General features: G+C 39.9%; 1 protein-coding gene across 2 annotated transcripts in view; it reads right to left on the bottom strand.

Moving 5' to 3' along the window:
* Positions 1-12,888, bottom strand: part of FBXO11 (F-box protein 11) — a 92,855-nt gene extending 79,967 nt beyond the window's left edge. Inside the window, exon 1 of one of the 2 annotated variants that reach the window (XM_004436668.3) lies at positions 11,892-12,888. In XM_004436668.3, coding sequence (XP_004436725.1) covers positions 11,892-12,114 — 223 coding nt within the window. In that variant the 5' untranslated portion in view covers positions 12,115-12,888. The remainder of the gene's footprint in view (positions 1-11,891) is intronic. The other variant, XM_014792303.2, reaches the window with a different exon arrangement.
* Positions 12,889-15,203: the final 2,315 nt, after the last annotated feature.

Here is a 15,203-nt window from a genome sequence, read left to right as displayed (position 1 = left end):
ACTGAGTGTCTATTTGCAAATGGTTAGCACTAAATATTTTTATTTTATAAGTTGTAACTTCCATATAACACAACTTTAAAACATTTCTCCAACTGTCACAACACCAATATGACTGCTTCATAAAAGAATAAAAGCTTTATTTAAACCTGGCTATGTTACTCTTGTTCCCTCTTCAGCTTCCAAAAGTCACTGTTTTGAAAAAACACTTTAAATACATCTGTAATCAGCTCTTCATTAGAACTGTGTTGATTATTATCTAGAATCTACACTTAATGACTGATGTGCCCTAAACCACATCAACAGCCCCTACTTTAAAAACAAAACAAAAAACCAAACAGTTCACCTCTTTCAATGAAGGTTTTTAGTGTATTTTCTAATAGCAAAATGCTTGTTTTCTCTTCGTTTACATTTATAAAGAGTCTGTAACACTAGTCAAATGAATATCAGATGAGTTAATTCCAAATCTAATAACTAAATTTAAGCTCAAAGGCCTGTATCTTTTGAAAGCCATTGCCAGGTTCTTATTTATTCCCAAACACATTAGGTCCCACAATCCAAAACTTCTTACAATATAATACCTTAGAAGGGAGCACTACGTTTTTTTTTTTTTTTTCTGATAATGATGAAACAATTTCCCTTAACAATCTGTTTCAACTTAATAAATTGACAGTCATTAATTTCTTCAGAGCTAACTCGTTTGTGTTTTTTAAAGAAAAGATCCCCCACATAAAATTATCAAATAGACATGATTCCATACCACCAGTGTACAGAATAGTCACCTGTTGTGACCAACAAGAAATTTCTCTTTTCTTTCTAATTATCCAGTTCGTTTGTACACTAAATTTCCATCTTCCATCATTCAGCCAGGCATATGATTAAAATTTTATTTGTATGTATTTACTAACATAATCTAGAGCCACAAACTTATCCTAGAAAGACAGAATCACTGGCTCAGTTCCAAATATCAAATTTTAATTCTGACTTTCTGATTATCAGTTATCTTCATTTCCTATAAATGATTAGCCAATTATTATCTTAAAGTTACTGTGAATACAAAAACTAAAAATGTTCATAAATTAATAAGCACTTAAACCATAATTATAGTACTGAAAAATGTACAGTTTCAAGCTTTTATTCAAATTTAAAATGACCTATGTGAAGACTATGTCATCAAACCAAGTAGTCTAAGTTCACATCATAATCACAACTATTAAATTCTTTTAAAAATCTCCTTTGAGATTCCATATACAGTACTTGAAACACAAAGAAATGTAGGAAGAGTAACAAAAATCACCTCACCTCCACCATCCCAAGACCCTATTGCTAACATTTCACCAAAAATTTTTAGACACTTCACAAAGTCAAGAGTGTACATTCCCAGTTTCACGGTGTGTGTGTGTGTGTGCGCGTGCGTGTATGTGTTATCAATGCTTGTCTATGACTGGTATGACATTTTTCTAGCCCTCTAAAACCAGACTTAACTTTACAGACCCTGGACAAGCTCACTACATCCAATCTCCCAGCTCAGTTTTTCAGCTTTAAAGATTTGAGCTAGGAGGTCCTCAAATCAAATGACTCAGAAATAGAGAACAGGATGAGATACAGCAACAGAGATAGTAAGGCAGAATCAGAAAAATCCATACAGGCACCCTGAGAGTTACAACCACTTGGTATGTGGGATTACAGACACTATGAAGAACCTTAAAGTGTTGTTTTATCTTTGCATTTGAGGAGCTTAGGTTCTAGCAACATATAATCCAACTTAAACCTGTCCTCCTATCTTCAGTTTCCAGATATGGATATAACTACAAAACAATGAATATAATGAAGAAGGATAATACCATGAAACAAAATGAATGACCCCAACTCTGTAGGTAATTTCCTTCACTAGGCACATTTCTTTCTTCCTTACTTACATAAATATGCTATAATTTAGCTTAATCTTTGGGCTGCAATAACTTTCTAGGTGTGGCACAAAGGTAATTCAATGAATGGTTAAAGGGTAGAACATATACCAGACAGTAGCGGGTCATAACACGTTCATCTTCATAGCATTTCATAGAAAACTCTCTAACAGATTCTGGTCTTGCAAACAGTCTAAGGATAAGGTTACAAATGAAAGTCCAGATATATTTCTCCATCCTTAAAAGTATGTATCAGAAGACAATGAAAACAACATCAACACGCTTATTTGCAATTCATCTTGATCCCAAATGTTATTTAAATTCAGTCCGTAACTCAACTGGAAGTTCCATAAAGGCAAGAACTATGTCTGTATAGCAATACCTAACAAATTCAGACCTCACTGATTTATACTGGAAAATCAAATGATAACAGTAAGAGCTTTAGAGCATCTCAGAACTCACCTTATTCAAAATCTCCTAATTTAGAAATGAGATTAAGAAACCGGGGCAGGGGGAAGCCACTTTGAAAAAGCTCAGGCTCCTCACCCCCAAACTTAACAGCAACATTTAGGTTATGTGGCTGTGTGCACCAAAAAAAAAAAAAAAAAAAAAGAAATGGAAAGGAAGGTGGCAGTCTCCTCCAAACTGCTTGTTGTGGACAAGAAAGAACAATTGTTAGCACTAACACTGGACTGGTAAGTGCTGAAAGAGCAGACACTAAATAATGAAATCTTACTCTTATGGTATCTAAGGCTACTATATCATCAGTTTTAAACAAGTAGTTCCTTAAAAAGAGCCCCATCTGTCATTCTCAGGCGATACTTGTATCAAAGGGAGTACAAGCTTATAAGCCACTAGCACTTTAGCACAAGCTTTCACTTGAGGAAGAACTTATGGATGATGCTGGCAGATGGACTTCTGCCAGTAACACCTTCTTCCTATACATCAGGAACTGATAGATCTGGTGAAGGACTAGAAAAACAACTCGGCAAGTAAAATGTGCCCCAATTTTTCTGTAAAAATTTTATAATTTTAAAATAAGATGAAAGTAACATAATAAAGGATAATCAAGATATGCAGGAAAAAAGAAATAAAATGAAACAACTGACCAAATAGTAGCAAAATATTTTAACGGGAGTCAAAAGGATAAGCTTAAAAGTAGTAAGAAACAGTGTTCCAAACTGAAATGAAGAAACAAAAATATTTATGGCAGTAGCAAAAAGAAACAACAGTTTTTAGAAGGGAGACTCAGAATCAATATTAAAGTCCACAGTACTTTTAAAAATTCCTAAACATAAAAAAGATTTCCTCCCTCCTCAAAACAACCCAATCTACAAGCTTTGGGGAAATTAAAGTACATTAAGTTGATTGGTTAACTCCTTGACTAACACCGGACTGTTAAAGGATGCAAGAGCAGACATACCAAAAGACCTAAGAAAAACACTAATATTTGAAATAAAATCATCAATTGTTTTATATCGTCAATCAACATAAGAATGAGAGGCCACATTCATATCTGTTTTAATGCTTTTTTATCTTCCATTTCTTGTAAAGTAAATGGAAGTTTTGCCTTTGGAAAAGATAAGCAATGGTATACGTCAAGGTATAAAACAGGGAATGTGTACATCTGTTTATCAAAAGATACACATAAAATACTCACAGCAGCACTATTCCTGACAGCCAAATAGGAAAACAACTCTATGTCTATCAACCGTAGAATGGACAAATTGTAGTATATTCATACAATGTAATACTATACAGCAACAAGAATGAACAAACCATTACTGCAAGCAACAATATGGATGAAAACTCACAAATAAATATTAAGCGAAAGAAGCCAGACACACAGCAATACATACTGGGCGATTACATTTACATAAAGTTCAAAAACAGGTAAAATTAATCCAAGCAGTTAGAAAGATAGGGTTGGGGGTAGTGACTGGGAAGGTACTGGAGAGAGAGGGGGACGACACACTGGGGAATGCTGGTAGTGTTTTATTTCTCGATCTAGGTATTATTGGTTACACAGATGTGTTCACTTTGTGAAAAGTCATCAAGTTGTACAACAATGATTTGTGTACTTGCATACTTTCATTAAAACCTTAGTTAAAAAAAGACTAATAAAAATTATTTCCACAATTTAAATAACTACATATAGATATATATACAGTATATATATACATATAGATATATAAATAATTATATACAGGCTGCTTCTAATTCAAATGACCATTGCTAATTTAAAGGACTCATACATAGTGCCACCCCTTCCTGCTCTTTCTCTTCCCTCCATCCCAATCCTCAACCCAAAATTAGTCTTTTGAAAAAAAATTTTTTTTAAGAAAAATTTTAGGGTCAGAAGTAGATTAGGAAAAACAATATATGTACAAGGTAAGTGACTCCTGCAAAAATCTTCCACTCTCCCCTCCCCTGATGTGCTTATTCTGCCTCTGAGGAAGCACTCCTACCCAAAAAGTCTTTCTCCAAATGGCTTATTTCTCCTATCTCTCTTACTGGGCCTAAAATACCAAAATTTGACTAAGTTTCTTAAAAATGCAAAAACATTTCAAAGGATTATGAGGCTATAAGACATTCACACGCAACTGAATTAGTTCTGTGGCTACTTTTAACATATAACTGACCTATGTAAAGAAGAAAAATGAGTGATTCCACAATTTCTTTTACCATACAATCATTTTGCCAAAAATATTAGATTTCAAAATACAGTGTCTTCACACACCCCCACTTCTTTCAAACAAATCTTCTTTAATCCTTCTTCTCTGCCATGATACAAACCTGGAATGACTCCTACTTTTAATCTGTTCAATTCTACTCACTTCTAATTTTCCTTAAAGCCTGTTTTTTGTTGTTTTTTTTTTTTTTTTCCAAAAAGGTATGTTCAATTATGTGGGAAGAAACAACTACTAGTGACAGAAATATACCAACCCTGTCCATCTCAAAATACATACAACAGGTGAATAAAAAATAGTTATACGTTCTTCCTCTTTTCCACTCCCTTCCTCCTAAATGTTAGATTCTCATAAACCCACATGTTCTATATTATATATCATGGCTGCAAGATACAAAATCAATACTTGAGTGTAAAAAAGAATTCTCACATTTAAACCCAGGTAGTCTGCAAACTGGCAACGGCTAAACTGATTCAAGTCACTTATCAACACATGGCACTAAAAAAACCAATACCAAACATTGAACCCATATAGTAGCCAGCTATTTCCACACTAAAGAAAACCTTTCAACAGTCAAAGATTTTGACATGACCCCACTGGACCATCTGGAAAATGAGTGTTGTTGTACACTTGGAGAAAATAGTGAAACTAAGATTATCACTGTTACTAGAAAAATAATCTTAAGCACAGGTTCTTACTCCATTTCTATCACTCAAATAATTTCTAAGCTTTGAGAAAATAGAAAAGTAGGCTCTCTTCACAAAAAAGACAAATGACACCTCTTCTCTCATGAAATGTTTAAGTATCACTTAATGTTTTTTAAGGTTTAGCCACCAGTTGAGAGAACTGCATTTAACAATTTTTTCTCCTTTTTTTGAACATAGTCACATAATTTTCCATTTGTTAGAAGAGGAAAGCATTTGACAATTGCATTTTTATAAATTGGGAAAGTAAGCAACTAACATACAGAATTCACATTTGCTTTAACATGCTATCTTATTTTGGGTGTTTTAAAATAAAAAAATACATAATAATGCATTAATTTTCAAAGTAAAATAAATCTTTTTGATATTTGCCTTCAACTAAAATAAATTATGTAAAGGAAGTTAGTTGGTTTCATTTCTCTATTTTCTAAGGATTAAGTTCAAGCACATTTCTTGTGTTAACCAAACATATATAAAAATCCCAAGCTATGCATGTAAAGACATCAAGATATGGTGAGAAAAGGATATTTAGTCCACAAACCTGTCAAAACTACCACTGAAGACTAATTTAACTCCCATTTTTTCCCTTCCTGAAATAGTCCAGTCTATAACCATGAGTTAAAATGACTTAACAACCTTTATTCATAACTTATGAGTGATTCAAGGGAAATCTACCCTTCTTTGTATAATGAGTGCTTAGTGATTTCATCAACAGGAAAAACATGCTGGCCAATCAGTGCAATCTCTTCTGGAGATAAATCTACATGAAAAGTAAAATTATGATCAAAAGGTTACTTAGAAAATGTGAAACCCGATGATTTAACAATGGCATCAGACTACTCTATCTAGTCTCCAATAGGATAGATGGGATAGGATAGGGGAAGATGTGCTGCAAGGGCTAGGTTATTCCTCTCTTGAAAGTGATGGAGACATTCTGCCAAATGTATTTCGGTATCTATCTCCCCTTGTCTGTGGAAAGACTGCGTGATATAAATCAATTTTGAAATTCTTTTCTGCTACTTACAATGCATATTCACTACTGTGTAACATCCATCTTACAGAATTGCTAAGAGGGTTACATGAGATAATATATAAGCAAGTGTTTGGCATAGAATCTAGTACATAAGCAAAAACAGAGTCAATGTTTATTATTATTATTCCAAATGCGCATTTCTTCTGTTTCCTTATTCTTTCTTCAAAGAATATTTCAATCCATTAGATATAAGATAAGTGATTTACAATTACAAATACCAAGTCACCTAGACTGCATTTTGGGGTATGCCAGAAACTCTTTAATGACTCATGCACATTTTATCTCGAGTTCAGTTTTACATACAGTGGATTCCATTCCTCACTATTATTTTTACTACTTAAAAGAGCTGCCATTTATTCAGCAGCTACCATATACTAGGTACTTTACTATCTCTTACCCTTACAATTACTCCAGAAAGCAAGTGTTATCATCCCCATTTTAAAGATAATGAAGTAAGGTTCCGAGAAGTTACGTTGCTTACCCCGTGTCAAACAGCTCATTACTGGTGTAGACAGGATTAGAACCCAGATCTAGCTAGCTCTAACTCTGAGCTCTTTCTAGATACTCCCAGGCAGTCTCATCCCTTATATTTTGCTTCATTATAATTTTATTTTCAGAGGGTAACAACTGCAATTAGGGGGTACCTTGCTAGCAACCTCACATACTAAAAGTTCTCTGGAAGACAAGAATGCAATTCAAAGGGATGATTAAACTAGAGAAATGGAAGGTCTAAAATAGAATAACCCTTCAGAGACCAGTGGGACAATACAGACACAAAATAAGAGTAACTGATTAGTTAGCAATAAATAGGGGGACAATAAGACCTCAAGTTGAAAAAACTTATTATTTAGATTATCTTCAAAGTTAAGACAAAAAGAAAAAAAAACAAACTGAGAAAATACTCATAGCCTTGAATTCCGCCAAATCTAAGTCCAGGAGTCCTCGCTAACAGGTTAGGATCTACTAGTGGTTCTTGCCTTACGTGGTAAGTCTCCAAGCTGAGTGGCCTTTCCTTGGGTTTGCCAGAATTTCCAGTAAAGAAAGAGAAAAGAAGTATAGGGACAACTCAGAGGCCTCATTAGCAGAACTTTAACACCAGCACTGTCACTACCCCATTTCTATCCCTCAAATAATTTCTAAGCTTTGAGAAAACAGGCTGTCTTCACACATACATACAAAGTTGGGTGGCATCTCTCCTCTCACGGGATGTAAACATTTTGAAGCTTTAGCCACCAGATAGAACAGTAGGACAGTAGTGCCCCAGAGTACTTAATTCCTCAAACAGGAAAATCATGTTCCTTGTCCAGAACTCTTCTATCTAGAAAGGTTGCAGAAGTCCTTATTCTATAAGTAATAGAAAGAATGGTAAAATATCATGAGCTGCAACAATCCCACAGAAAGTATAATTAGCATGCATGACTAGAATACTAAGTTTCCTGGCTGCTGCATATTATAAACATGTAGCTCCATGAGGAATATTTTATGTAATACTGTATGTACTTAATTATTTGAAAAAGTTCAGTTAAAAAAAAAACAAAACACAATCCTATAATTCCAGGGTCACAGGTGAGATTTTTATCCCACAAATATGGGATTAAAGAGACTGACTGCGTTTTTATTTTATATGATTATTTCAGACTAGAAATTAATAGCAAAATCCATTAATATATTGTATTCATTAAATTTCTTGAACTACAAATGATCACAGTTAAAATTTCAGCAGTTCAAAACAATCTTATGAATTTTCCAATAACCAGAACAAAAATTACATCTATTTTCAAAAACTTCCATATCAAGATAATTCTCAGAAGTCAGATTTCATCTTTTATTAAATACATAATAAATGAGAAACTAATAATAGCGATTGATTCTAGGTAGGAGAATTTGGTAGCTGAAGGCAGGTGTAAGAAAGGGAGCTCTGAATCTTAAATTATGTGCATTTATTACCTATTCAAAGTAATCAATTTTAACAACTAAAAACTAAAAGTACTGAGCGTACATAGCACTTCTGTAGACCTGTAAGCCTTCCTCTAGAAAAAGACTACCAAACAGATATCAAGATAAATTCAGCAGAACAAGTTGCAAAAGCTAAATCCTTTTAGGATTTTAAAAGAAGACAAATATAAAAAATCCAACCCCACATTACTTTCAGTTTCAATGAATCTGGAATATATTATCAAAGTGTCCCTATGTGGAACACCAATTATTTTCTACTAGCTAAAGCTAGTAGAAAGTGGCATGTGAAATCCTAAACTCAGAAATTTAAATTAAAAAACTAAAAAGGCTAATGATTAGGCATTATTAGTCCATCATAAAACAGTGGACCTTCTCAGATAACAGGAGTGAAGACAGCATTCCATTTAATACCCAAGCCAATTATTTCCCAACGTGGGGTGCAAGAAATTCTCCCTCATGGAAGATTTTGAAAAGTTCTCATAAGATTTCACTCTATAAGGCTGTTTCTTTCTTCTTCAAACATTGGCCATTACACATAAGAGAAAGTGTCTGTGTATTTTTTTTTAAAAAAAGAATTTATTTATTTATTTCCCCCCCCCCAAAGCCCCAGGAGATAGCTGTATGTCATAGCTGCACATCCTTCTAGTTGCTGTATGTGGGACACGGCCTCAGCATGGCCGGAGAATCGGTGCAGGCCTGGGATCCGAACACCGGGACCAGCAGTGGAGCGTGCGCGCTTAACCGCTAAGCCACGGGGCCGGCCCCTGTGTATTTTTTTTTGAAGGAGGTATCAAGGAAGTTTTCAGACCAATTAACTTGTGGGCAAAGAAGCAACTAAAAACCAATTCTGACAGCATTTTTGCTTGAAAAAAATACTATCTTGTAACTATTTTATTACCACTAAAAAGCCTAAAGCCCATCCTTTATATGAAATAAAGAGATTTTATATAGAGATTGAATTAACTTGTCTTAAAACAGTGAGTCTCACTTCAATTTCCTACCTGAAAAGTTGTTTGATCCACTATTATGTAACTCCATCCAAGACACTCAAACAAGAGTTACATATCCATTAAGAGTTAGTAAAAAGCAATACACACACGTTAGTGTAGTTCCTTAATTACCTTGTCAAAATTATAAAACCCAGCATATTCTTAAACAAACAACAACAATAAAACCTCTCCTATCCAAACCAGAAATACTGACACTTTGTGTGCTCCAGAAAACTTTTAAAATAAAGAGTATTCTTCTTGGCTAACTTCTCATCATTATGTGAACTGCACATTTTAAAAAGGTAACCAAAACATTAATTTTCAAAGAATGACACATTTTTACATAAAACTAGCAAAATCTTTATTATTTTAGTCTTTTAAATCATCTTAACGTCTTATTAATTTAGAAGCCATTTATTTGCCCTCTAAAAGACCCACAGCATTTTCCCTGAAGGCTAATCAGCAAGTTCTTTTTCCCTCTGTGCCAACACCAAATCTCCAGAACAGTTTCTACTAGCTGCAGGAAAGCAACAATTCTGCAGTGGATTTGATTTACCCCTTGGTTAGATACATACTGAAATTTTGATTCACGAACATCTTTGTCAGTCAGCTTATAGACATCAATGAAAAGGAAATTGACACTGTAGCATGTGACTGCCAATAACCAAGTTACTTTACTTCAAAAGGAAGTAGACTTTAGTAGCTAACAATTTCGAACAAATAAAGAAAAGTGTCCAAGATAAAAGTACCTCGACTAAGTTTGAAATTACACGCAAATCATGAAAAGGAGATTCAGAATATACATTTAAAAATACACAATGGGACTAAATTAAGTTTGGCTGAAAGGATTTGATTCAGCACTACTGTATTAACAAATCAGTACATCTTGAAAAAGCTTACTTCTACCAATAGAATCATTATTATGCTCGGATTTCAATCCAGTGTCACGGTTTTCTTTAAAAATTTGTGAACTCTATTACATATAGCGCCAATTCTGGAAGGAGACTTGAATGGAACACAGGAGAACCCTAACATGCAAACATCAAAGGAAATGATGCAACTAGAAATATTTTTTAATTTACAAAGAAACTGGTAAATGTATCAAAAAATCATTAAAACATGTTTACCAATAATGTTGCACAAGACCTCTAACTGGCTTGAAACATCACATTCTTTCCAGCAATATATAGCAAACTGCTTTCTCAAGGACTATCTATAACAGTGACTAGTGAAATCTCTTTAAACTATTTTTCAGATTATCATCTCCCTCCTTCATTTGTTAAGCATTTTGATCAAGTACAACAATGAAACAGTTTTTAAGGAAAGAACGTATAATTTTTAAAAGGCACTTAATCTCAATTCCCTTAATAAAAGGAGGCGTGACAACCAACGCATGTAAAATTAACCTTAATCCGCCAACGAAAACACGCAAAATGTCTCCTAACAATTCCCCTCCTCCTTAAAACAACAACTGTACACATAAATACGGTACTGACCTCCACCCCCACGGAGGGCAGCTAATTAATAAAGAGAACAGTTACGTTTGGAGACCAAGGTGCAACACCGCACCTCATAAACCTCCCAAAATAACCACATCATCAAAGCAGAACTGAACATTATTTTTGCTAAAGCAAGAATCCAACCCCCGGGAGCCTCAGCCCTTAGACAATGGTGGTTACCAGACAGAGCTGCACAGTTGGGTCCAAATGACACACTTCACTAGGCCTTGGACACAACACACAAACACTGACTCCCCCCGCCTCCCCCAAGGGGCCTGTTCTAAGGAAGGGGAGTTCAAAGCCCACTAGGAGATGGAAGGTGGCACGGCGGCGTGGGGGTTCGCTAGGGGAGGACAGGCGAGAGAGGTGTTGATAGAGCGGACGGGTAACCTCACTGCACGCGAGGGAGGGGGCTGGAAATGGCCGATGGATTCTATATTTATTTATTTAAAGGTCTTGATTTAACAGGTCCTTCCCAGGGGTTCTGTAACTAAAGCCAAACTACGCAGCAAACATTGTGGGGCTGGGAGAGGAGTCGCTGCTCCCCCTACCCCGTGACTCGGGCGGGGGGGCGGGGGAAACAAGTTCCCCGGCCAACACCACAGACCACTCCGATTCCCCTTCTCCCCCTCCTCCCAGGAAGGGGGAGGCTAACAGAGAACAGGGGGAAAACAAGTTCCCCAGCCAGCCCCAGCGCCGATCACTCCCAGGCGTTCCCCCACCTCCTGTAAGGAAGGGGGAGACCAAACCGTGGAAGGCAGCAGAAAAGGGGCGAAATCCCACCTTTCGCTTCCCCTCAGCCACCACGAGACTCCTGCGGGGTCCGTGAGCGAGCTGAGAAGCCAAAGGGATGGGTGGGGGTAGAGAGTGCCGACCCCCGAAACCAAACAAAGCGCGGCCTGAGCGAGAGCCCAGGCGAGCGGGGAAGCCGCGGCTTTTCCTGCCGGCCGGGCCCGGGCCGGGCTGACACTGCGGCACCGGGGGACCCGCCTCCGCTCAGCCTCCGTCTCCCACTCCCGGAGCGCACAGGCCGCCCCCGCCCCGGCCTCCCTTCCCGCGGTCCCGGCCGGCCGGGCGCCCAAGGCGGCGGGTGGCGGGGAGGGAGCGCGGCCTTACCCCGCTCGCCGGCGTTGTTCCGCTCCTGGGGCAGCGGCGGAGGCGGCGGTGGCGGCGGCGGAGGCTGCTGCTGCTGCGGCGGCGGTGGAGGCTGCTGCTGCGGCGGCTGCTGCTGGGGCGGCTGCGGCGGCGGCTGCTGCGGGGGCTGCTGCTGCTGTTGCTGCACCGGGCGCGGCCGCGACACTCGCCTGGGTCTCCGGTTGGCGGCTCGGACGGAGTTCATTTGCCGGGCTGAGGTGGCGGCGTTGGCGGAGGGACACACACACACGCGCGCACACGCACAGCGAGCTCCCGGGCCGGAGAAGGGGGTGGGGAGAGGGGGGAGGAAGGAGAGGGGCGAGGGGCAGGGGAGATGGTAAGGGCCGAGGGGGCGAGCGAGACCCCGAGTCAAGAGAAAGGCCCGCGGAAACAGACAGAGCCCGAGCGAGGCCGGGCGGGCGGGCCTGACGCACGGGGAAGGCCGAGGCCGCCGGGCGGGGCGGCCGCGAGGGACGGAGACAGAAAGACCGGCAGAGCGAGAGAAAGAAAGAAAGGGCGTCCGCCCGCCTGGGGATCCCGAGGCGAAGCGCGGCGTCGGCGGCTGAGGAGACAGACCCCGGTCCCGCCGACTCCCGAGCGGCGTCTCCGGCGGCGGGGGGAGTGGGCGGGCGGGTGAGGAAGGGAGAAGGAGGAGAAGGGAGGGAGGGAGGGAGCAGGGGGCGCCCGGCTCTTTTTTTTTTTCCTCTTCCTCCCCCCCACACCCCCTGAAAGAGATTTCTGAGAGGAATTTTTTCTCTCTTTCTTCGGCCTCTTCTCTCTCCTCCCCCCTTCTCTCCTCGGCGAAGGGGAAATGAGTGTGAAGGGAGGAGATAGGGGGAAAAAGAGGCGTCGTCGTTCCTCCTCCTTAAAGGAACCTTTTCTCCTCCTCCTCCTCAGCCCCGTCGCCGCTGCTTCTGCTGCTGCTCCGTGGCAGGAGGAGCCATTGACACCGGCGGAGCCTCCACTCGCCCAGTCGGTCCCTCCCCGCCGCGGGGCTGGCCAGGGGCGCGGGGGAGGGCCGCGGGGCGGCGGGGGGAGGGGTGAATGGGCGGGGAAGAAGAGGGGCGGGGATTCCGGCCAAGCAGCCAGTGGGAGGCGACCATACAACCTTCGGGCCAATGAGGCCTCCGCTCTTATCGCGAAGTCCCTTCCTTCAACGCCCTGTTTCCTCTCTCCGGTTTCCTCCCTCCCCCCGAAGGAGGGGGAAGGTGGAAAGGGGGAGTGTGGTGGGGCGGGTGATAATGGGGAGGTATCAGGGTATATAATAGAGCGGGGGGTGGGCGAAGAGAGCGCTAGTGCGTAGCGACGATTCTAGGAGAGGAGGTGCTCGGAGGAAAGGGCGGGGGCTGCTGATGTAATGGGGAGAAGTGATTAATCCTTCGGTTCGCCGTTTGAGTCTCCCCCCCTTCACCCGATTTTTTAAGCGGAAAAAAAAAGTGGAGCGAGGGAGCCGATCTTTGGTAACTCGGTTTTTTGTGGTAGGTAGGTTCCAAGTCTGAGCTGTAGGGAGCGCTAGAGATTCTGTGCCCTGTAGCCAAACAGGGTATTTGCAAACCTTGGAGATCCACTTTACTGAGCTTTGAGCTTGATAACGTAAGTTTGGAGTCGGTTCCTAATCGTCGTCTAAAAGGAGTCATTAAGTTTTGAAACGGTTTTGGTCAATAGGCAATAGGCCTCTGGTCAATTTACTTTTTGGAGACGTGGTCTATATAAAATGTTCGGGAAAATAATATGTGAGGAAAGGAGAGTAGTAAATGTGTTGAGGTTGTGATTGTGAGTTAAAAAAAATTTCTTTCAGATCCCACAAACTCAAAGGAAAAGGAAAAACCCCAAGAGGAATTGTCTTTTGTATCTGTATCTGGTCCCCTCAGCATAATCTCTCCCCAAGGAAAATGCGCTTTTATTCCCTAGCTGTTGTGATGACTGAAAAAGTACCTTTTTTCAATTCTCTCCGCTCTTTTGTTTATCATTTTATGGATGTGGTAAAAGTGGCTGTTTACCTGGTTCCTGGTTTTCAGACCTTTGGGTGATTTCTTTCTCATTTGAGTTTGAGCAATTGCCGTCTTGGGTTTCAGGTAGATAATTAAACGGTTACAAAATATGATTTAAAAAAAGTAAAGCTGAGAGGGAGAAAAGTGTGTATTTTGGGAGGAAGTAAAGTGTCAAGGAGAGCCAGTATTGTGTATGGTGTTTTGAGTCCCTGATTTGATATGTGACTGTAGGTGAAATACCTTACCTTTATAGATATCCGAGTCCCCCCACCTTTTAATACGAATTTATTTTGGACCTCGTAATCCTGTTTTCAATTTTTAAAAATTCTGTAATTTTGAGATGATCTCTCTTTGGTCCTGAAAATGGAGAAACTGAAATCTAAGTTTCCTTCGCAAAAAAAATATTTGAGGAGGAGGGCTGTTAGAATATAAGTGAAGAACTCCTGATTTTTGTGGTTGTTAGCTGGGTGCAGAGAGGTAAAAGTTTAGATTTGGTTCAAATAAATGTAGGGGGGAAAAGGAACATTACATGTTATTATACCTATTATAAGTGGACCCATAATTCTGATTTTTCTAAAAATTCACTTTTTTATTCAGCCGGCACTTATTGGTTCCTCCTGTGTATGCATTACTATGTAAGCTGCTGTGGGAAATACCAAAAAAATAAAAGTTAAAATCTTTGGCATATAAGAGTTTGAATTTTGGTATGGCAGAGGTGAAGGTATAATTCAGATATACAAAGAAAATATAGCTTGTTTATCTTCTGTAATTGTTAACCTTCTTGAGTCCCCACATTATCTCTTCTTTTTTACAATGCTGAGTCTTCCACCCCCCTCTCATTCCAAGATATGTATGGGGGTTGAGGGTTGCTGTTTGAGGTATAGACAGGGTGTCTTGCACATCTTCGGTATCCTAGATTTCTAAGTTTATTACGACAGTTCTCTGGCATGTGGCACTAAGATGCCTTGTTCTAACAAAACCAATATATTATGACAGTTTTCTGATAGATGGAAGTAGTGACTTGAGAAAGGGAGTGCCTTTTTCTAAGTCACACAGTGATGGGTGGGCTGGTAGCAGCCCTGAGGGATGGGAGGCTTACATGGCATCAGGGAAGGGCCCTGTTCTTGTGTTGTCCTCTGTTATGGAGTGGCTGGTATCGCTTGAAAGCAGGACTGCTAGCCTCAGAGGTAAAACATCATTTCTATCCTTTTAAGATGTCATGCTGGTTCCTCTGCAGTTTCTTTGCAGAAGTCCGTACCTGAGCCATTTGCCCTATACACTGCAACCTCTGTACTGACCCCAG

Source organism: Ceratotherium simum, chromosome 11, assembly GCF_057802395.1.
Source record: "Ceratotherium simum simum isolate JZ-2026a chromosome 11, ASM5780239v1, whole genome shotgun sequence".
Lineage (NCBI taxonomy): Eukaryota > Metazoa > Chordata > Mammalia > Perissodactyla > Rhinocerotidae > Ceratotherium > Ceratotherium simum.
This window is presented reverse-complemented; position numbering and strand designations above follow the sequence as displayed.